This window comes from Salvelinus fontinalis, chromosome 24, assembly GCF_029448725.1.
Source record: "Salvelinus fontinalis isolate EN_2023a chromosome 24, ASM2944872v1, whole genome shotgun sequence".
Taxonomy (NCBI): Eukaryota; Metazoa; Chordata; class Actinopteri; order Salmoniformes; family Salmonidae; genus Salvelinus; species Salvelinus fontinalis.
In genome coordinates, this window is record NC_074688.1 from 635,483 (window position 1) to 659,559 (window position 24,077).

The following is a 24,077-nucleotide window of genomic DNA, read 5'->3' on the forward strand; positions in this document are numbered from 1 at the left end:
GTTGTTGCCTTCTCACCAAGCTGCTTGCCTATTGTCCTGTAGCCCATCCCAGCTTTGTGCAGGTCGACAATTTTATCCCTGATGTCCTTACATAGCCCTCTGGTCTTGGCCATTGTGGAGAGGTTGGAGTCTGTTTGATTGAGTGTGTGGACAGGTGTATTTTATTCAGGTAACGAGTTCAAACAGGTGCAGTTAATACAGGTAATTAGTGGAGAACAGGAGAGCTTCTTAAAGAAAAACTAACAGGTCTGTGAGAGCCGGAATTCTTACTGGTTGGTAGGTGATCAAATACTTATGTCATGCAATAAAATGCAAATGAATTGTCACGAATACCACCAAAGGTGGCTCCCCTTCCTGTTCGGGTGGCGCTCGGCGGTCGTCGTCGCCGGTCTACAAGCTGCCACCGATCCCTTATTGTCCTTTTCGTTTGTTTTTGTCTAATTGTTTTCACCTGTTCCTCGTTGGGGTTTTGGGATGGGTGTTATTTAAGTTTGTTTAGCCAGCTGGTGTTTGTGCGGGCTTGTTGTTATTTTGACGTTAGTGGTGTTTATGGACTCTTCGGTTTTCGCTGTCCGGTATTTTTGCAACTGTGGTTTTGGGTTAGTTGCGCCTGTGTTTTGGGCTTCACCCATGTTTGTAACTGGCTACTGTGCTAAAGGACATTAAAGCGTTTTTTCCCGTCAACCTTCTGCTCTCTGCGTCTGACTCCACACCATCACTCTCCAGACATTACATTAATTACTTAAAAATCATACAATGTGATTTTCTGGATTTTTGTTTTAGATTCCGTCTCTCACAGTTGAAGTGTACATATGATAAAAATTAAATACCTCTACATGCTTTGTAAGTAGGAAAACCTGCAAAATTGGCAGTGTATCAAATACTTGTTCTCCCCACTGTAAATGCCAATGGACAGCTGTCAGCGAGGCTTTCCATTGTACCGTTACTCACCCTAGCTCTAGTCTTCTCACCGTAAGACAAGTGAATAGCCTTCTCATACAACTACGGGTACCTTATTGTTCAGCTTTGTTGGTTTAATGATATTTAAAAAAGTATATACAAATTAATTTACAAAAATTCAGTCGCTGTGTCGCTCAATTCTTTGTGGACGATGTATCTCCTCCGGGGCAGCTCACAGTAAGGGTCTGGTTCAGGGCGGGTCCTCGTTGTCTTTTGGTCAGACAGGAGTCTTCCTCACGCTTCATAAAATGCACCACCGGTTTTCCTTGCAGGCCCTTACTGGAAAGCTCCGCAGACAGAATCAATCATCCTGTTCGTAGATGCCAAATTACCACCAGGGACACCTAAAGTCAATCTTAAATGAATCATTCTTTATTAACTGCAAGCTGGCGAGGTCACAGTCAAACTTAGATACACTAAGTACTGAAATGATCTCTGATCGGGCAGCCCTGTTAGATCTCTTATATACTACTTACACAGTAGTAAGTAGTATATACAGTAGTATATACAGTAGTATATACTAGTATATATAGTAGTATATAGTATACAGGGCTTCCCGAGCAGAGCTCACAGTCTCCCATCTTAACATAAAGAACATCTTCTGGGCGTTCTGCTAGATGGTCCTAAGGAGGGGGTCATGACGCCACCCCTCATATCTTTACCAAGCACAGGGAGGAAGCAAGGATTACTTATGACACAAAAGACAAGATTAACATTTTCAAGGCTGTCTCTTCACAAGATAAAATGTCCTTCACAGATGCAATCCAAGAGTGTGCAAAGTCTGAGATGCCCAGCCCTGAGAGGGAGGAGAGGAGGATCTCATGATTCATGTTGTCAAAGGCATTGGATAGATCTAGGAGGATGAGGACAGAGGAGAGAGTGAGCTTTGCAGGGAGCCTCTGTGACACAGAGAAGAGAAGTCTCGGTTGAGTGACCTGTCTTGAATTCTGACTGGTTAGGGTCAAGAAGATCGTTCTGAGAGAGATAACAAGAAAGTTGATCAGAGACAGCACGCTCAAGTGTTTTTGAAAAAGAAGAAAGGGATACAGGTCTACAGTTTGACATCAGAGGATTTGAGTGTTGGTTTCTTGAGAAGGGGAGCGACTCGGGCCAGAAGGGACTCAGCCAGGGGTCAGGGATGAGTTGATGAGGGAAGTGAGGAATGGGAGAAGTTCTCCAGAGATGGTCTGGAGAAGGGAAGAGGGGATGGGGTCGAGTGGGCAGGTTATCGGGTGGCCAGACCTCACTAGTCGCAGAATTTCATCTGGAGAGTGAGGGGAGAAACAGGTCAAGGCATAAGGTAATAAATTGTTTTGGTATAGTTTTTTTTACATTAGAACTTGAAAAAACATTAGAAGCTCCAACTTACCCTCCCCATATGAGAGAACTCAATAGACTGAGTGAATGAGTAGCGGATTTTGTCAACTTTCTTTTCAAAGTCGTTGACAATGTCGTCCGCAGAGAGGGAGTGGGTGGAGGATTAAGGAGGGAAGAGAAGGTGGGAAATAGAATAGAATTTAGAGTGGTAGAAAGTATCTGGAAGAAGCGGATACAGAGGAAGAGAAGGTAAAGACGAGGGAGTGAAAGGATGATAGGTCCTCCATTTTCACTCAGCTGACCTTAACCTGTTCTGTAAGCTCGCAATGAGTCACTTAGCCATGGAGCAGAAGGGGAGGGCCGAGCCGGCCGGGAGGAAAGGGGACAATGCGAGTCATAGGATGTGGAAAGGGAGGAGAGTAGGGTCGAAAAGGCAGAATCAGGAGACAGGAGGGAGAAGGATTTAAAAGAAGGGAGAGATGATAGGATAGTAGAGAAGTGGGAGAGAGAGAGTGAAGACTGCGATGGCGCATGACCATCTGGGTAGGCGCTGAGTGGTCAGGGTTGGAGGAAAGGGAGACAGAAAAGGAAACAAAGTAGTAATCAGAGACCCGGAGAGGGGTTGCAGTGAGATTAGTAGGCGAGCAGCCTCTAGTAAAGATCAGGTCAAGCATATTGCCTGCCTTGTGAGTTGGGGGGCGATTGGGAATGGGTGAGGTCAAAAGAGGCAAGGAGGGGAAAGAGAGTTGTAAAGAAAGTAATTAAAAGCAGACGTCGGGAGGTTGAAGTCGCCAAGTACGAAGAGCGGTGAGCCATCGTCAGGAAATATGCTTATCAAGATGTCAAGCTCATTGAGGAACTCTAAGGGCACCAGGTTGGCGAAATATGAAAATAATGTTAAGCTTGAGTGGACAAGTGACAGTGGCAGCATGGAATTCAAATGAGGAGATGGACAGGTGAGAGGGGGAGAAATGATAAAATCTCCATTAAGGAGAAATTAGTAGACCTGTGCCACCACCGCGATGACCAGATGCTCTTGGACTATGAAAGAAAATGTAGTCAGATGTAAAAAAAGAGCGGGTGGAGTATCAGTGTTCTCTGGGGTGATCCATGTCGCCATCAGGTCCAAAAAGTGAAGGGACTGAAGGGGAGCATAGGCTCAGATGAACTCGACGTTCTTGACCGCAGATCGGCAGTTCCAAACGCTGCCAGAGACCCGGAATTCCACATGGGTTGTGCGCGCAGGGTACACAAAATTAGAAGGGTTGCAGCCAAGGGGTGGGGAGCGTCTGAAAAGCGAACAGGTATGGAAAACACACACATAGTTGCCAAAGCTACAAAAAGTAGAAAATAACTCGGCAAGATATTCAAGTGAGAGTGTGGAGCCGTCCTCTCTTTCCTTCCTCAAAGAACCGTCTTTGTTTCGGCAACGGTCTTAGTTTTTGCGTCACAACCGCCACTGACATGACGCTTACAGCTGTCGCTGAGAAACCAGGGGAGGCTGAAATACTAAAACAAATTGCTAATTGCCTAGCAGAGGTGGAAAGCATACCTTCCTGTAGTAATTGCTGATTGCCTAGGAGAGGTAAAACCACTCCCCTCCAATTCAGCCACTGATTACCAAAACAAGTCACAAATTGCGCTGCCCCTTAATCCTGGTTGATGTGTCAACAACAATCTGTAAATGATGATCAGTCAGCAGTTCACACACCAAGTAGGCCACTGGGAAGACAGGCAGCACTTCAAGTAGATGGCCCTAGCTAGCAAAAAGACAGTACTAGACCACAACAGATAAAGACAAAACATGATAGTTATCACTCTAGTGATAGAATGAAAAACATTGAGATGAAGCCTGAGAAGCTAATTATATACACTCAGAAAATAAAAGAAACCACTCCCCCTCCAATACAGCCACTGATTCCAAAAACAAGTCACAAATTGCCTTGCCCCTTAATCCCGGTTTGATGTGTCAATAATTACAATTGAAGTCGTAAATTTACATACACTTAGGTTGGAGTCATTAAAACTCGTTTTTCAATCACTCCACAAATTTCTTGTTGACAAACTATAGTTTTGGCAAGTCGGTTTAGATACATCTACTTTGTGCATGACACAAGTCATTTTTCCAGCAATTGTTTACAGGCAGATTATTTCACTTATAATTCACTGTATCACAATTCTAGTGGGTCAGAAGTTTACATACACTAAGTTGACTCTGCCTTTAAACAGTTTGGAAAATTCCAGAAAATTATGTCATGGCTTTAGAAGCTTCTGACAGGCTATTTGACATCATTTCAGTCAATTGTAGGTGTACCTGTGGATGTATTTCAAGGCCTACCTTCAAACTCAGTGCCTCTTTGCTTGACATCATGGGAAAATCGAAAGAAATCAGCCATGACCTCAGAAAAAAAATTGTAGACCTCCACAAGTCTGGATCATCATTGGGAGCAATTTCCAAACACCTGAAGGTACCACGTTCATCTGTAGAAACAATAGTACGCAAGTAAAAACACCATGGGACCACGCAGCCATCATACCGGTTAGAAAGGAGACGCGTTCTGTCTCCTAGAGATGAACGTACTTTGGTGTGAAAAGTGCAAATCAATCCCAGAACAACAGCAAAGGACCTTGTGAAGATGCTGGAGGATACAAGTACAAAAGTATCTATATCCACAGTAAAATGAGTCCTATATCGACATAACCTGAAAGGCCGCTCAGCAAGGAAGAAGCCACTGCTCCAAAACCTCCATAAAAAAGCCAGACTACGGTTTGCAACTGCACATGGGGACAAAGATCGTACTTTTTGGAGAAATGTCCTCGTGTCTGATGAAACAAAAATAGAACTGTTTGGCCATAATGACCGTCGCTATGTTTGGAGAAAAAAGGGGGAGGTTTGCAAGCCAAAGTACACCATCCCAACCGTAAAGCACAGTATCATGTTGTGGGGGTGCTTTGCTGCAGCACAGCATCATGTTGTGGGGGTGCTTTGCTGCAGGAGGGACTGGGGCATCATGAGGGCAAAAAAAATTATGTGGATATATTGAAGCAACATCTCAAGACATCAGTCAGGAAGTAAAGCTTGGTCACAAATGGATCTTCCAAATGGACAATGACCCCAAGCATACTTCCAAAGTTGTGGCAAAATGGCTTAAGGACAACAAAGTCAAAGTATTGGAGTGGCCATCACAAAGCCCTGATCTCAATCCCATAGAAAATGTGTGGGCAGAACTGAAAAAGAATGTGTGAGCAAGGAGGCCTACAAACCTGACTCAGTTACACCAGCTCTGCCAGGAGGAATGGGCCAAAATTCACCCAACTTATTGTGGGAAGCTTGCGGAAGGCTACTCGAAACGTTTGACCCAAGTTAAACAATTTAAGGGCAATGCTACCAAATACTAATTGAGTGTATGTAAACTTCTGACCCACTGGGAATGTGATGAAAGAAATAAAAGCTGGAATAAATAATTCTCTCTACTATTATTTTGAAATGTAACATTCTTAAAATGAAGTGGTGATCCTAACTGACCTAAGACAGAGAATCTTTACTAGGATTAAATGTCAGGAATTGTGAAAAACTGAGTTTAAATGTATTTGGCTAAGGTGTATGTAAACTTCCGACTTCAACTGTATCTGCAAATTATGAGCAGTCAGCAGTTTACACACCAAGTAGGCCATTGGGAAGACAGGCACCACGGCTAGTGCAGCTATTGCAGACCAGAACAAGCTAGCTACTTTCTATGCCCTGGACCAGAGCTAGTTAGTGCAGACCAGAGCAAGACTGATGATAGTGCAGACCAGAGCTAGCTAGCAACTAACTATGCTCTGGACCAGAGCTAGTGTGGACCAGAGCTAGTGAGGACCAGAGCTAGCTAGCTACCCTGGACCAGATCTAGTTGTTGTGGGCCAGAGCCAGACCAGAGTTTCAGTCCTGGGCGTAGCTACTAGCTAGCTAGCACTGGTCCGCACTAGCTCTGGTCGAGCTCTGGTCCGCAGTAACTAGTATCAACAATATTTTGTTTAGCAATCTAATGCCGGACGTACACTACACAACTTTGAAAAACCTTACATCGCTGAGCCTCTTACATTAAACGCCATCATTAAACAAGCCTCTCGCACTAAACGATGCGGCAAAGACGAGGGATCACACACTACAAGATTATTATTCACTTGGTCGTGAGGATTCTCATTGGCTATTGCCAGTGGTGTAAAGTACTTAAGTAAAAATACTTTAAAGTACTACTAAAGTAGTTTTTGGGGGTATCTGTACTTTACTTTACTATTTCTATTTTTGACAACTTTTACTTTTACTTCACTACATTCCTAAAGAAAATAATGTACTTTTTACTCCATACATTTTCCCTGACACTCAAAAGTACTCATTACATTTTGACAGGAAAATGGTCCAATTCTCCCACTTATCAAGGAAACATCCCTACTGCCTCTGATCTGGCAGACTCACTGAACACAAATGCTTCGTTTGTAAATTAATGTCTGAGTGTTGGAGTGTTTTAAAAACACAAGAAAAGGTGCTGTCTGGTTTGCATAACATAAGGAATTTGAAATTATGAATACTTTTACTTTTGATTCCTAAGTTTATTTTTGCAATTCCATTTACTTTTTATACTTAAGTATATTTAAAACCAAATACGTTAAGACTTTTACTCAAGTAGTATTTTAATGGGTGACTTTCACTTTTACTTGAGTCATTTTATATTAAGGTATCTGTACTTTTACTCAAGTATGACATTTGAGTACTTTTTCCACCACTGGCTATTGCTAATCACCGTTCTCAAAATGACACTACAAGAGCATTGCAGATTTTGTGCCGATAAAATCAAAATCAAATATATTTTGGGACGGCTCAAAGACGGGATCGGTAGCGCTCACATTGAACAAGCATCGGTGATGGCCGCACCCTGAGTAGTCAACGACATGGGGATTTTGTCTCCGATCTCAAAAACGTACCTGGGACAACTTAATCGGGTCCCAAATCATGTAGTGTACACTTGGCTTTAGTTGAGTCAGTCTGAACATGTCAACGTTGGTTTGGTGTTTTTGCAGCTTTAACGAATCAAGAGCAGTGGCAATTCGAACACTTCCCATTGAAGCATATGGAGCCCATTGAAGCAGTTTGTCTCTGTGGATGGTTTGTCCTCTGACAAATCACCTGTAACTGTCAGTGTTCCTCAAGGTTCCGTTTTAGGACCACTATTGTTTTCACTATATATTTTACCTCTTGGGGATGTCATTCGAAAACATAATGTTAACTTTCACTGCTATGCGGATGACACACAGCTGTTCGATGAAACATGGTGAAGCCCCAAAATTGCCCTTACTGGAAGCCTGTGTTTCAGACATAAGGAAGTGGATGGCTGCAAACTTTCTACTATTAAACTCGGACAAAACAGAGATGCTTGTTCTAGATCCCAAGAAAGAAAGAGATCTTCTGTTGAATCTGACAATTAATATTGATGGTTGTACAGTTGTCTCAAATAAAACTGTGAAGGACCTCGGCGTTACTCTGGACCCTGATCTCCCTTTTGATGAACATATCAAGACTGTTTCAAGGACAGCTTTATTCCATCTACGTAACATTGCAAAAATCAGAAATGTTCTGTCCAAAAATGATGCAGAAAAATGAATCCATGCTTTTGTCACTTCTAGGTTAGACTACTGCAATGCTCTACTTTCCGGCTACCCGGATAAAGCACTAAATAAACTTCAGTTAGTGCTAAATACGGCTGCTAGAATCCTGACTAGAACCAGAAAATTTGATCATATTACTCCAGTGCTAGCCTCTCTACACTTGCTTCCTGTTAAGGCAAGGGCTGATTTCAAGGTTTTACTGCTAACCTACAAAGCATTACATGGGCTTGCTCCTACCTATCTTTCCGATTTGGTCCTGCCGTACATACCTACACGTACGCTACGGTCACAAGACGCAGGCCTCCTGATTGTCCCTAGAATTTCTAAGCAAACAGCTGGAGGCAGGGCTTTCTCCTATAGAGCTCCATTTTTATGGAATGGTCTGCCTATCCATGTGAGAGACGCAGACTCGGTCTCAACCTTTAAGTCTTTATTGAAGACTAATCTCTTCAGTAGGTCCTATTATTGAGTGTAGTCTGGCCCAGGAGTGTGAAGGTGAAAGGAAAGGCACTGGAGCAACGAACCACCCTTGCTGTCTCTGCCTGGCCAGTTCCCCTCTCTCCACTGGGATTCTCTGCCTCTAACCCTATTACAGGGGCTGAGTCCCTGGCTTACTGGTGCTCTTCCATGCTGTCCCTAGGAGGGGTGCGTCACTTGAGTGGGTTGAGTCACTGACGTGGTCTTCCTGTCTGGGTTGGCGCCCACCCTTGGGTTGTGCCGTGGCGGAGATCTTTGTGGGCTATACTTGACCTTTTCTCAGGATGGTAAGTTGGTGGTTGACGATATCCCTCTAGTGGTGTGGGGGCTGTGCTTTGGCAAAGTGGGTGGGGTTATATACTGCCTGTTTGGCCCTGTCCGGGGGTATCATCGGATGGGGCCACAGTGTCTCCTGACCCCTCCTGTCACAGAGTCCAGTATTTCTGCTGCAGTAGTTTATGTGTCGAGGGTCTAGGGTTAGTCTGTTATATCTGGAGTATTTCTCCTGTCTTATCTGGTGTCCTGTGTGAATTTAAGTGTGCTCTCTCTAATTCTCTCTTTCTCTTTCTTTCTTTCTCTCTCTCGGAGGACCTGAGCCCTAGGACCATGCCTCAGGACTACCTGGCATGATGACTCCGTGCTGTCCCCAGTCCACCTGGCCGTGCTGCTGCTCCAGTTTCAACTGTTCTGCCTGCGGCTATGGAACCCTGACCTTTTCACCAGATGTGCTACCTGTCCCAGACCTGCTGTTTTCAACTCTCTAGAGACAGCAGGAGCGGAAGAGATACTCTCAATAATCGGCTATGAAAAGCCAACTGACATTTACTCCCGAGGTGCTGACCTGATGCACCCTCGACAACTACTGTGATTATTATTATTTGACCATGTTGGTCATTTAGGAACATTTGAGCATCTTGGCCATGTTCTGTTATAATCTCCACCCGGTACAGCCAGAAGAGGACTGGCCACCCTTCATAGCCTGGTTCCTCTCTAGGTTTCTTCCTAGGTTTTGGCCTTTCTAGGGAGTTTTTCCTAGCCACCGTGCTTCTACACCTGCATTGCTTGCTGTTTGGGGTTTTAGGCTGGGTTTCTGTACAGCACTTTGATATATCAGCTGATGTAAGAAGGGCTACATGAATACATTTGATTTGATTTGATACAAATTTAAAATGGTAATAGTTTGAATGGCATTTCTAGCCTAAATGGTTGAAGACTAGTAGCGACCCAAAAGAATTCACCTAAGTTTTTGGCCCCTGAAATGCAATAGGATTTATGCAAATATGGTTGTTATTGAGAATAGTATAAGTAGTATCAAAACTTTTTTCCCAAGCAACAGTACCAGTGCTAGTCTGGTGTTGGTAGCTTTAACGGTTCAACTGCAGTGGCGAATCCAAATACTTTCAAGTCTTTGGAGCATGTATGAACATTTGAAACAGTTATAGTTCAAAAAGTATAAATGGTATCAAAAAGCTGTATACCAGCAACCTATTTCAGACCGGTCTGCACGTTAAGTTCGAATGGTGTTTCTAGCTTTAACGGTTGAAACCCAGAATGTTTCCTATTCAAGTCTATGGCCATTGAAATGATTTGGGATTCATGCACATTTGGTTGTAGTGTGAAAAGTATTAGTAGTATCAAATGTATTTCTTTTCTCCAAAATTATATTTTTGGCACCTTGTTTACTCGCTGGTGATCTAGCTCTCATTGACCAACATTGAAAACGCTGCTAACGCTACCTAGGTAGCCAGTTAATTTAACTTGTTTTCCCAAATGTATGTTAGCTAGCTAACTTAGCTATATTATGAATATAACTCTCATCTGCTGTCGCCTCAGGATACGATTTGAGAGTGAACGAAGTTAGCTCCGAAAGTGGTTGCCTTGACTGTATGCCGGCAGTGCATTAGCCATCCAGTGTCCACAGTACAAACTTCCTTTTAGCAGGTTGTAATGACAGTCTACAACAACATACCTGAAAGTCTCCTGATTAGCAAGAGGTAGTCTACGTTTACTTTCATTGTGTATTAAAAACACAGTTTGGGATCATTGTGCAAGGTTTTCTCCATTGGTTAGAAGGGGGAATTGCACTCTTCGAAAAACTTTGAGCTGAATAGTAACAAGAGGAGGGCTTGACAGTGGGTCAATTGGGACTCCGTTGGAACGTTACCTAACGTTTTAGGAACATTCACTGTTTGCTGTGACATTAGCAACACATGGAGTGTGTGAAGAAATGAGTGTTATCACTTTTAACAGCACTGTGAAACTTAGCGTTTCTTAGTTAGTGTCCATCTGTTTAGAATTGTCTTATAAATAGCTGCTCAGAGTTATAATAGAGTCGGAGAGTATTCTTTTTCCCGAAAAACTTTTTGGTGGAGAGAGCCTTGTCATCAGTAAACTCTTGTCATTTTGACATGGTTTTATCTGTCACACGGCATGAAGAAGAGCTGTATTTGTATTGGCCTTCATACATCTTTCATAACCATCTCCTGCTATTAAGACCGCAAGATATTGAAGACACAGGGCCCTAAAGTGAATCTCTGAAGAAGAGTTTATTTATACCTACTTCCAGCCTGTACTGTATCAGAGTGGTTGTGCTCTGCGCTTTAAGGAGGTCTGGGAGAATGTGAAACATCACTGTATCTACAGTGTAGAATAGATGTTTGTGAGTGAGTGCCCGTGTGTATGCATGCATATGTGTGTTTGTGTGTGTGCCTGTGTGTGTGTGTGCGTGACTCTAGGAAAGTGAGCAGGTGCACATGACAAGATCGGCAATCCCATCATAGATTATGAGATTTGCACAACAGTCCTATCTCAGTGTGTACCTTGTATGATATGATGGATGGATTATATGCAATGAAAATGATGTTAAAGAGCAGGTTGTGTTGTTATTGTGTTACCTAAATGAACACTAGGTAGTGAATAATGTTTTTATCTGAAAAGTTTTTATCTGAAGACTATTAAAACAAAATGTTGAGTGGTCAATATACACTGAGTGTAGAAAACATTAGGAACACCTGCTCTTTCCATGACATAGACTGACCAGGTGAATCCAGGTGAAAGTTATGATCCCTTACTGATGTCACTTAAATCCACTTCAATCAGTGTAGATGAATGGGAGAATACAGGTTAAATAAGGATTTTTAAGCCTTGAGACAATTGAGACATGGATTGTGTATGTGTGCCATTCAGAGGGTGACAAGTGGACAAAATATTAAGTGCCTTTGAACAGGGTGTGGTAGTAGGTCCAAAGCGCACCGGTTTGAGTGTGTCAAGAACTGTAATGATGTTGGGTTTTTCACGCTCAACAGTTTCCTGTCTGTGTCAAGAATTGTCCACCCCTCAAAGGACATCCAGCGAACTTGGCACAACTGTGGGAAGCATTGGAGTCAACATGGGCCAGCATCCCTGTGGAATGCTTTCGACACCTTGTAGAGTCCGTGCCTCGACGAATTGAGGCTGTTCTGAGATACAAAGGGGGAGCAACTCAATATTATGAAGGTGTTCCTAATGTTTTGTACACTCAATGTATGACTAGTATTTTACAGTTCTTTCCATTTCCTCTATGAACTAATTGCAAACAAATAGTACAGAAGCTCCACCATCTGCCCCATTCCTTGCATTATCTCACTCTTTCCTAAAACCCCTAAAAGTCTAATCCTTTGGGATTTGCTTTAAAATGGTCATATCATGGACCATTTATCTATTTGATTTGGAATTTGCCTAACAAGTCACATAATAAGTTGCATGGACTTACTCTGTGTGCAATAATAGTGTTTAAATTATTTTTGAATGACTACCTCGTCTTTGTACACCACACACACAATTATCCGTAGAGTCCCTGTCACGTTCCTGACCTATTTATGTTAGTTGTTATGTGTGTTAGTTGGTCAGGACGTGAGGTTGGGTGGGCATTCTATGTTTTCTGTTTCTGTGTTGGTTTTTGGTTGCCTGGTATGGCTCTTAATTAGAGGCAGGTGTTTGGCGTTCCTCTAATTAAGAGTCATATTTAGGTAGGCGTTGTCACAGTGTTCGTTGTGGGTGATTGTCTTCCGTGTCTGTATGTTATTTCGTACCACACGGGACTGTTTCGGTTTATGTAGTCTGTTTCCATTTCGTGCGTTCTTCGTGTCAATGTAAGTTCTCATGTTTAGGTCAGTCTACGTCGTTTGTTATTTTGTATCATTTCAAGTGTAGTTCGTGTTCGTTTTTCGTCTTGTTTAATAAATATGTATTCAAACTTCGCTGCGCCTTGGTTCCCTCAATACTCCTCCTTTTCCGAAGATGGAGAGGAGGAGGATCGCCGTTACAGAATCACCCACCATACCAGAGCCAAGCAGCGGAGTCAACGGAGAAAGGGACAGGAAAAGAAGGAGCAATGGACATGGGACGATGTATTGGACGGAAAGGGTTGCTACACTTGGGAGGAGATCCTGGCTGGTAGGGATCGCCTCCCATGGGAAGAGCTGGAGGCACTGAGGAGAGCAGAGGCTACCGGAGAGAGGAACCGGAGCTATGAGGGAACGCGTCTGGCACGGAAGCCCAAAAAGCCCGTAAGTAATTCCCAAAAATTTCTTGGGGGGGGGCTAGGAGGTAGTGGGCCAAGGGCAGGTAGGAGACCTGCGCCCACTTCCCAGGCTTGCCCACTTCCCAGGCTTACCGTGGAGAGCGGGAGTACGGGCAGGCGCCGTGTTACGCAGTAGAGCGCACGGTGTCTCCTGTACGAGTGCATAGCCCAGTGCGGGTTATTCCACCTCCCCGCACAGGTGTCATGAGGCCGGCTCAACGCGTCTGGTCTCCAGTGCGTCTCCTCGGGCCGGCATACATGGCACCTGCCTTACGCATGGTTTCCCCGGTTCGCCTACATAGCCCGGTGCGGGTTATTCCACCTCCCCGCACTGGTCGGGCGACCGGGAGCATTCAACCAGGTAAGGTTGGGCAGGCTCAATGCTCAAGAGAGCCAGTACGCCTGCACGGTCCGGTATTTCCGGCGCCACCTCCCCGCCCCAGCCTAGTACCTACAGTGTCTACACTACGCACTAGGCTACCAGTGCGTATCCTGAGCCCTGTTCCTCCTCCACGCACTCTCCCTGTAGTGCGTGTATCTAGCCCGGTGCCTCCAGTTCCGGCACCACGCACTAAGCCACCTGTGCGTCTCCAGAGCCCTGAACACACTGTATCTTCTCCCCCTACTAATCCTGATGTGCTTGTCCTCAGCCCGGTGTCACCAGTGCCGGTACCTCGCATCAGGTATAGAGTGGGCTTTGAGAATGCAGTGTGCCCTGTCCCTGCTCCCCGCACTAGTAGGAAGGTGCTTATCCTTAGCCCGGTGCCTCCAGTTCCGGCACCACGCACCAGGTCTACAGTGCGCCGTATCCGGCCAGAGCCATCTGTCTCCCCAGCGCCATCTGAGCCATCCGTCTCCCCAGCGCCATCTGAGCCATCCGTCTCCCCAGCGCCATCTGAGCCATCCGTCTCCCCAGCGCCGTCTGAGCCATCCGTCTGCCAGGAGCCTGCAAAGCCGCCCGTCTGCCATGAGCCTGCAAAGCCGCCCGTCTGCCATGAGCCTACAGAGCCGTCCTCCAGACAGGAGCCGCTAGAGCCGTCCGCCAGACAGGAGCCGCTAGAGCCGTCCGCCAGACAGGAGCCGCCAGAGCCGCCCGCCAGACAGGATCTGCCAGAGCCGCCAACCAGACAGGATCTGCCAGAGCCGCCAACCAGACAGGATCTGCCAGAGCCGCCAACCAGACAGGATCTGCCAGAGCCGCTAACCAGACAGGAGCAGCCAGATCCGTCAGCTAGCCATGAGCAGCCAGATCCGTCAGCTAGCCATGAGCAGCCAGAGCCGTCAGAGAGCCATGAGCTGCCAGAGCCGTCAGAGAGCCATGAGCTGCCAGAGCCGTCAGAGAGCCATGAGCAGCCAGAGCCGTCAGAGAGCCATGAGCGTCGAGAGCCGTCAGCCTGCCATGAGCGTCGAGAGCCGTCAGCCTGCCATGAGCGTCGAGAGCCGTCAGCCAGCCATGAGCGTCGAGAGCCGTCAGCCAGCCATGAGCGTCGAGAGCCGTCAGCCAGCCATGAGCGTCGAGAGCCGTCAGCCTGCCATGAGCGTCCAGATTCGTCAGTCAGCCATGAGCTGCCCTTCAGCCTGAAACGGCTAGATACCCAGAACTGCCCATCAGTCCAGAGCTGTCTCTCTGTCCGGAGCTGCCTTTCAGTCCGGAGTTGCCCCTCTATCATTATCTCCCTCTCTATCTTGATCTACCTCTATATTCTTATCTATCCCTCTGTCTTGATCTATCTCTCTGTCCCGGTGCTGTCCCTATCAGTGATGTTATTAAGAGGATTTTGTGGGGGTAAAAGGAGGGTGGACATTCTTAGAGGGAGGAAGCTAGGATGGATTATGGTGGGGTGGGGACCTCGCCCGGAGCCTGAGCCACCACCGTGGTTAGATGCCCACCCAGACCCTCCCCTAGACTTTGTGCTGGTGCGCCCGGAGTTCGCACCTTATGGGGGGGTAATGTCACGTTCCTGACCTATTTATGTTAGTTGTTATGTGTGTTAGTTGGTCAGGACGTGAGGTTGGGTGGGCATTCTATGTTTTCTGTTTCTGTGTTGGTTTTGGGTTGCCTGGTATGGCTCTTAATTAGAGGCAGGTGTTTGGCGTTCCTCTAATTAAGAGTCATATTTAGGTAGGCGTTGTCACAGTGTTCGTTGTGGGTGATTGTCTTCCGTGTCTGTATGTTATTTCGTACCACACGGGACTGTTTCGGTTTATGTAGTCTGTTTCCATTTCGTGCGTTCTTCGTGTCAATGTAAGTTCTCATGTTTAGGTCAGTCTACGTCGTTTGTTATTTTGTATCATTTCAAGTGTAGTTCGTGTTCGTTTTTCGTCTTGTTTAATAAATATGTATTCAAACTTCGCTGCGCCTTGGTTCCCTCAATACTCCTCCTTTTCCGAAGATGGAGAGGAGGAGGATCGCCGTTACAGTCCCTCAATTCGAGCAGTGAATTTCAAACACAGATTCAACCTCAAAAACCAGGGAGGTTTTCCAATGCCTCGCAAAGAAGGGCACTTATTGGTAGATTAAAAAAACAGACATTTAATATCCCTTTGAGCATGTTGAAGTTATTAATTACACTTTAGATGGTGCATCAATAAACTCAGTCATTACAAAGATACAGGCGTCCTTCCTAACTCAGTTGCCGGAAAGGATTTCACTATGAGGCCAATGGTGACTTTAAAACTATTAAGAGTTGAATGGCTGTGATAGGAGAAAACTACAGCATTGTAGTTACTCCACAATACTAACCCAATTCACTGAGTGAAAAGAAGGAAACCTGTACAGAATACAAATTTGCATCCTGTTTGTAACAAGGAACTAAAGTAATACTGCAAAAAATGTGTCAAAGCTATGAACTTTTTGTCTGAATACAAAGTCTTATGTTTGGGGCAAATCACCACGCATTACTGAGTACCACTCTTCATATTTTCAAGCATAGTGGTGGCTGCATCATGTTATGGGTATGCTTGTAATCGTTAACAACTGGGGAGTTTTCTGGATAAAAAAATACATGGAATGGAGCACAGGTAAAAATCCTCTAGAAAAACCTGGTTCAGTCTGCTTTCCACCAGACACTGGGAGATTAATTAACATTTGAGCAGGACATTGACCTAAAACACTAGGCCAATTCTACACCGGAGTGGATTACCAAGAAGACAGTGAATGTTCCTGAGCGGCCGAGTTGCAGTTTTGACTTAAATCTACTTGAAAATCTATGGCAAGATCTAAAAATGGTTGTCTAGCAATGATCAGCAACCAATTTGACAGAGCTCAATACATTTGCAAAACATGTTTTCACTTTGTCATTATGGTGTATTGTGTGGGTGAGAAAGAAGAAAAAAAACAATTTAATCCATTTTGAATATAGACTGTGACAACAAAATGTGGAATAAGTCAAGGGGGGTATGAATACTTTCTGAAGGCACTGTACCTCCATACTTCCATTCAATTGTATGTGTTACCTTCATATGAGTCCCGTGACACTTGTGGGTGTCGAATCTCATCTTTCCATAGAGTGGTCATATTAACACTACCGACATTTTTTTGTGAGAAGACAGAGTTTCGGGATGTCTTATGGTCTAACAAACAGCCCTGTAGTTCTTCCACTTTCCACTGCAGATTCGGAAGGGCGACATAGGCGGATACAGTGGATTGAGACGTAGCCCATGCAAAAAAAAACAGTTGAACTAAGCTCATGAGGCATTTATATGTTATATTCTCCAAGAATCAATGGGTACATATCAAGTCCAAAAATGCATGTAGCAAGTGCTGATTGCCCCTGTAAACAGGATTATTCCATTTCATTGGTAGACAGATCATTCAATTGGCCTTTAAGAGAGGCATATTCTGTATATATATATATATATTCTTTAAATCAGTCATCCTGCGGCTCTACGAAACAATAGACCTGGGACATTTTACAAACTTTGTAGTGTAATATTAAAGAAGCTACACAGAATGTTTCCCTCTTGGTGTGTTCTTGAGCCAAAAGGAGTCCCCTACGATTGTAGTGACTCCAATTGGAGCCCCTGAAGTGACTCTAATCAACAGTATGCAAGGTTATCCTTTGTGTTGTCTTGACAACACCCTCGTCACACTTTTGGGTAGCAAAAGTCTTTACAGGTCTGTAGTTCTGATATCTGATTGGAGGTTAACTTTACAGTAATGCTATTGGTAAACATCTCAAATTTGGAATCCAATCAACTCAGATGTTATAAAGAGTCATATTCATTTTCTCTTTCTTGTTCCTGACCTGCACTGGTGAGATATCTACGCTCTCTATCTCTCTCCCTCTCTGAGCTATTGGCCATGGCACAAGCCATGGTTTCTTTGACTCTCTCTCTCTCTCCCTCTCTGATCATGCTTAGAATAATGTTTTTTAATGCCTTGTACCTTAAGCTTTGTGCCTTTGATATAGACAATCCTCATGACCAGTCATTGATCTTAGTCAGCTAAACACATAATACTTGATTGCACATGGTTGACACCTCTGGCATATTGCTGTATTATCTTTATGGAGTCAGATAATTGAATGGGCTAATTGCTTAGTCTTCTTACAAGTTGCATGTGAGGAGTATACAGTAACTTCAGAAAGTCTTTCAGACCCCTTAATTTTTGCACATTTTGTTACGTTACAGCCTTATTTTAAAATGTACATAAGTATTCAGACCCTTTTTACTCAGTTCTTTGTCGAAGCATCTTTGGCAGCGATTATAGCATCGAGTCTTCGTGGGTATGACGCTACAAGCTTGGCACACCTGTATTTGGGGAGTTTCTCCCATTCTTCTCTGCAGATCCTTTCAAACCATGATCGATCCCCATGGGGAGCGTTGCTACAGAACTGTTTTCAGGTCTCTTCAGAGATGTTAGATTGGGTTCAAGTCCAGGCTCTGGCTGGGCCACTCTAGGACATTCAGAGACGTGTCCTGAAGTTACTCCTGCATTGTCTTGGCTATGTGCTTAGGGTCGTTGTCCTGTTGGAAGGTGGACCTTCGCTCCAGTCTGAGGTCCTGAGCACTTTGGAGCAGGTTTTCAACATGGATCTCTCTGTACTTTGCTCCGTTAATCTTTTCCTCGATCCTGACTAGTCTCCCAGTCCCTGCCACTGAAAAACAGCCCCACAACATGATGCTGCCACCACCGTGCTTCACCGTAGGGATGGTGCCAGGTTTCCCCCAGACGTGACGCTTGGCATTCAGGCCAAAGATTTCAATCTTGATTTCATCAGACCAGAGAATCTTGTTTCTCATGGTATGAGAGTCTTTAGGTGCCTTTTGGCAAACTCCAAGCGGGCAGTCATGTGCCTTTTACTGAGGAGTGGCATCCGTCTGGCCACTCTACTATAAAGGCCCGATTGGTGGAGTACTGCAGATATAGTTGTCCTTCTGGAAGGTTCTCCCATCTCCACAGAGGAACTCTAGAGCTCTGTCAGAGTGACCATCAGGCTCTTGGTCACCTTCCTGACCAAGGTCCTTCTCCTCCGATTGCTCAGTTTGGCCGGGCGGCCAGCTCTAGGAGGAGTCTTGGTGGTTTTTCCATTTAAGAATGACGGAGGCCACTGTGTTCTTGGGGACCTTCAATGCTGCAGACATTTTTTGGTACCCTTCCCCAGGTCTGTGCCTCGACACAATCCTGTCTAGGTGCTCTATGGACAATTCCTTTCGACCTCATGCCTTGGTTTTTCCTCTGACATGCACTGTCATCTGTGGGACCTTATGTAGACAGGTTGTGTGCCTTTCCAAATCATGTCCAATCAGTTGAATTTACCACAGGTAGACTCAAATCAAATTGTAGAAACATCTCAAGGATGATCAATGGAAACAGGATGCACCGGTGCTCAATTTCGAGTCTCATAGCAAATGGGCTGATTATTTATGTACATTAGATATTCTGTTATTTATTTTTTTATACATTTGCAAAAATGTATAAAAACCTGTTTTCGCTTTGTCATTATAGGGTATTGTGTGTAGATTGGATTTGTATATATTTAACACATTTTAGAATAAGGCTGTAACGTAACAAAATATGGAAAAAGTCAAGGGGGTATGAATACTTTCCGAAGGCACTGTATTATATGCAAACATATCAAATATTACTTCACTACAATATTGTCCAGCAAATTACCCAATTAACCTTGTTTGCCTAAAACTAATGACTTGTAGTAGAGTAGTTTCATGATAGGAAATGGATTAATATTACATTATATTCATGAATCAACATGCAAGACATTTTACGTAAACATTTAGCAATTAAACTTCCATAGTGTATACTTATCAAATTCAGTGGGTGTGTCAGATCAAAGGCATTCACTAGTCAAAGACTCCTGTTTAAACTACAGGAGCAATAAAACGCCAAAGAGACTGGGGTTTGGTATCATTATTTTTTATTGTTCAGTTATATTTTTCATCCTGCTGTTTATTTGCAATGTTTTTCTATTATATTATGCATATGAAGGTGTTTCAATAAAGGTGCAAACATTAGCAAACACATAGAAAGACCATTTACCGTAAATATGGCATTAATCGCACCCTTCAGTTTTAGCCTACATGGTCAGGTTGAGATCGACAAAGGGCCTAGCTCCTTGATGAGATATCCAAACACACCGGTACACATTTAGGCAGGGCTCTTTTCGCCCCATACCATTCATTGCCTGTATGCCATGGATCTGACCTCATATCAATGACCCAACCCTCCAACACAACTAGTCCTAGTGGTGGTGTCATTTTCCCCAATGGAAGACTTCTCAGAGGAGTGATTGGATAAGTAGTAGTACACCAATTAAATGCAAAATCACCAATTTACACAAAGAAAATTCAGGGGGAACCCGCTTTCAGGCCGGGCCTCCTTCAGCACAGCAGCCAATCAGAGACGACCTCATAGACCTCATGACTCATTGACAGGCTAATTTAAACATATCTAAAAACTCTCCTCCAGTGTTGCTTGACCGAGTCATGATGAGTTTAACTGTGATAAGTAAAGAGATAATAAGACAATAGGATATAGGGCAGTGTGTATAGATATTCCCAGCAGTGGATCCAGTCTACAATGAATCAGGGCAGTGTATAACAGATTCCCAGTAGTGCAACTTATCACACAGGAATGCTGAGGTTTATACAATGACACATTGTATGATTTGGATGGTCGAGAAAGCAGTCTGTGCTTTTAGCAGAACTCACAAAAATCTAGATTGCTATTATAAGTGGAGGTCCCACTGAAATATGAAGGACTTCCTGGATGATGTCTGAAGGTATACCTGGGTGTGGAACTCAGGTTTTGATGACAGCAGTAAGTATCATGACATATGACATCAGGGTTTGACCTTTGACCACTCTCGTTAGCCCTAGCTGTCCCCTCATTCAGGATCCTTCAAGTGTGTCCATCACATCTCTCACATTCAAATCATTGTCTGAGTCTTTTGATCAAATGCTTTTTAGTGTAGCAAACTATGGTTTTTAAAGGAGCACACCAATAACAATACTTCCTTTTCAGAATTTCATACTGTACATACAATGTTTCTTGGCATAAAAAACATCTGTGTACCCCTTCACTACTGTACAATGTGCAGTATCAGAACTCTACATATCCGTCTCACGGAAAATTCTGGACCAGCGTGACCGCACCCCAGACATCTTGACCACGGCATGTGACTGCTCTGTGAGTGCAGGAGAACAGTGACTGCACTATCAGCTCAAGTGGCTAACAATAATACTAAACTGTACCATGTGACCAGCCTAATGTTGGAAAGGTAGCTAACTCCATCAAGCCCAACAGATGGCTGGTACTGTGAAGTACAGTGACCCCGCCCTCCCCACCCCAGTGATACCCTTTGCCCGTCCCCTTCCCCATGAGAGCATCATAGCAAATCAGAGAGCAGGATTCGTGATACACGCCTATTCCCCTCTGACGGCAGTGTCTGCAGAAGAGACCCTCGAACCTCCCCGTGCCAAACCCCCATCCATGACCCCCCTTCCCCAACCCAAAAGGAAAATTATAGTAATGATAGGAGGGAGAGGGGAAAGAGTCTTAGGCCTAGATTCAATCAGATCAAGCGTTAACTGGCTATAGCCGACACCCGCATAGCTCATGTTTTAGCTGTGTCGGAGGTGTAACTGCGTTGGAGCTGTCGGTGAATCGGTGAGCAGCTGCTCTTGATCATTGTCACGAAGCCACACCCAAGTTCAGAATGAGAAAGTGTAGGCTATATAGAAATAATGACGCTCAAATTTAAAACAAAATTATGAGGATCAGCCAAATCGAGGTGTAAATTACATCTCACATTCCAGTGCTCTTAAACAGCAATGTCTGTTTTAGGTATAATGCCAGGAGCCTCTTGTCGATTTGACAGCTCTAACGCAGTTCCACCTCCGGCACCGCCAAAACAACTGCTATGTGGATGTCGACTGAAGCTGATCTGTTTGAATAACGCCCTAAATCAATTACAATACAATGCTTATTCATGATTCTAACAACACAAAGTAGTAAGTGAAAGTGCTGTTACATTCATAAAATCAAAGTGTGTGAACTACCATGGTTTAAAGCTTAATTTAGAGCTTGACTTTGAAACATTGACATTGTCATGAGGAGGACGAACTCCCTGGTGCCACACTCATATCAGGCTTTTGCATAAAATGTCAATTCAATGTCCTGATTGAAAAATATTTTCTCCCATTTTTTTCTAAAATATTTCACAGGCAAGAATTTCGTAATTGTATTTTTTTTCTTCTATTTTTGTTGTTGTTGTTGTTTGTTGTTGTTGTTTATCGTCGTTGTTGTTGTCGTTGAACAAGGTGTAAGAAATACGTGGGGCGATGTGCAGGCTATGAGCCACCATCCTGCACTGTGGAGTTCTGCCCCACCCCTTTTTCTCCTCCGTTCAGGAGAGCGGGAGCCTCAGTCCCTGAGTTTTTTCGTGAGCGTCCCTTCTCCTCGATGTCATGCAGCGATGGCTCTTTGTACATGCAAACTGAAGAAAGGGCGGGGGAGGGGGACAAGTGAGAAAAAGAGAGAGATGGAGGTAGAGAGTGAAGAGGAGTGAGAGAGAGATGGAATATTTATGCAGTAAAGAGATATAGGAGAGAGCAGGAGGGGAGAGAAGGGAGGGGAGAGAGACAAGACAATAAGAGAGAGAGAGAGAGAGAGAGAGAGAGAGAGAGAGAGAGAGAGAAAGAGAGAGAGTAGGGGAGATAAAGGAGATACGGGAGAGTGACAAAAAACAGAGGAGATGAATTGAGAGATTCAGCATTAGTTTAGAGTTAGTTTAGTTCAAACACACAAAACATTAGAACCTACATTTGCCCTCCAGCAGGGTTGGGGTCAATTTGAATTGAAGTCAGTCAACTCCAAAAATAAACTGAAATTCCAATTCAATGTTCAATGATTTCTCAATAAACTGAAAATAAGAACCTATTTATTTAAAACATTTCAAAATTCAGATCACTTCCTGAACTGCATGACTTCAAATAAAATTGACCCTAACCCTGCCTCCCAGTACCGAGGAAGTCATTTAGCTTCTCAAACTTGAATGGATTATCTGGGTACCTGTGTCTGAGGACTCAAATCTATCAAAGGCACATTGAGGTCTTCTCAAACAAACAGAATTCTTGTAATCTGGCAATCTGACATTACCCCAAACAGAATATATCGTTATAATGTCCCATGACAATTTTGGCCTGCTGGGTCATTTATAAACAGGTACAAAGATGCTTCATTAACATAGCTATGGCTTGTAAAGTGTTATGACTCCTATTAAATGCACTTTAAATAAACCTTGACTTGATTTATGGCAGGTGTTGCATTTGAATCCAGCCCTGAGTGTGGCTGGCTGGCAGCCAGACAGTGTTTCGGGTCTCACCTTCGATGGGTCTGGGCACAAAGTGTGAGCAGGGCTTGGTCTTCTTCACCCGGTTGCCCTTCATGACAATGCCGTCCTTGTTGAGGCCCAGGTACCAGGCCCTGCCAGACTCGTGCTGCCGGAACAGCGTCGATGAGTAGATGACATAGTAGTTCTCAAACACAGACTCCTTGAATTTCGCCTCTACTGTGAACAAGTCCTGAGGAACAAAGAGAGGACCGTGTTCAAAGATCTAGCCCACCGGTTTAAAATTCGTCAAACGTCAATGGAATTCTTAGTTGAGAAGGCAAAAAGTTGTCAACGAACACTAATTTGAACCAATCAGGGACAAGATTTCAAAGTTTTGTTTATTTCAAGTAGACGTTTGTTGACGACTAAAATAAATATTAACCAAAAATGAACATTGATTTTACATTGCAGTGCATTCGGAAAGTATTCAGACCCCTTGATTTCCCACATTTTGTTTCGTTACAGCCTTATTCTAAAATTGATTCAATAAACATGTTTCCTCATCAATCTACACACAGTACCCCATAATGGCAAAGTGAAAACAGGTTTTTAGAAATTTTAGCAAAGGTATTAAAAATGAAAACAAAAATACCTTATTTACATAAGCATTCAGACCCTTTGCTATGAGACTCGAAATTGAGCTCAGGCACATCCTGTTTCCATTGATCATCCTTGAGATGTTTCTACAACTTGATTGGAGTCCACCTGTGGTAAATTCAATTGATTAGAAATGATTTGGAAAGGCACACACCTGTCTATATAAGTTCCCACAGGTGACAGTGCATGTCAGAGGAAAAACCAAGCCATGAGGTCAAAGGAATTGTCCGCAGAGCTACGAAACAGAATTGTGTTGAGGCAGAGATCTGGGGAAGGGTACCAAACAATTTCTGTAGCATTGAAGGTCCCCAAGAACACAGTGGCCTCCATCATTCTTAAATGGAAGAAATTTGGTACCACCAAGACTCTTCCTAGATAGAGCTAGCCGCCCGGCCAAACTGAGCAATCAGGGGAGAAGGGCCTTGGTCAGGGAGGTGACTAAGAACTTGATGGTCACTCTGACAGAGCTCCAGAGTTCCTCTGTGGAAATGCGAGAACCTTCCAGAATGACAACCATCTCTGTAGCATTCCACCAATCAGGCCTTTATGGTAGAGTGGCCAGACGGAAGCCACTCCTCAGTAAAAGGGCACATGACCGCCCGCTTGGTGTCTGCAAAAAGGCACCTAAAGGACTCTCAGACTATGAGATACAAGATTCTCGGGTC

The 24,077-nt window shown here is 44.1% G+C and overlaps 1 protein-coding gene across 4 annotated transcripts in view; it reads right to left on the reverse strand.

The window, feature by feature from the left end:
- Nucleotides 1–19,321: 19,321 nt before the first annotated feature.
- Nucleotides 19,322–24,077, reverse strand: part of LOC129821714 (fibroblast growth factor 12-like) — a 120,450-nt gene continuing 115,694 nt past the window's right edge. For all 4 annotated transcript variants that reach the window (XM_055879298.1, XM_055879299.1, XM_055879297.1 and 1 more), the window contains 2 exons: nucleotides 22,807–23,005; nucleotides 19,322–21,918 (listed from right to left, as the gene is read on the reverse strand). In XM_055879298.1, coding sequence (XP_055735273.1) covers nucleotides 21,773–21,918; nucleotides 22,807–23,005 — 345 coding nt within the window. In that variant the 3' untranslated portion in view covers nucleotides 19,322–21,772. The remainder of the gene's footprint in view (nucleotides 21,919–22,806; nucleotides 23,006–24,077) is intronic.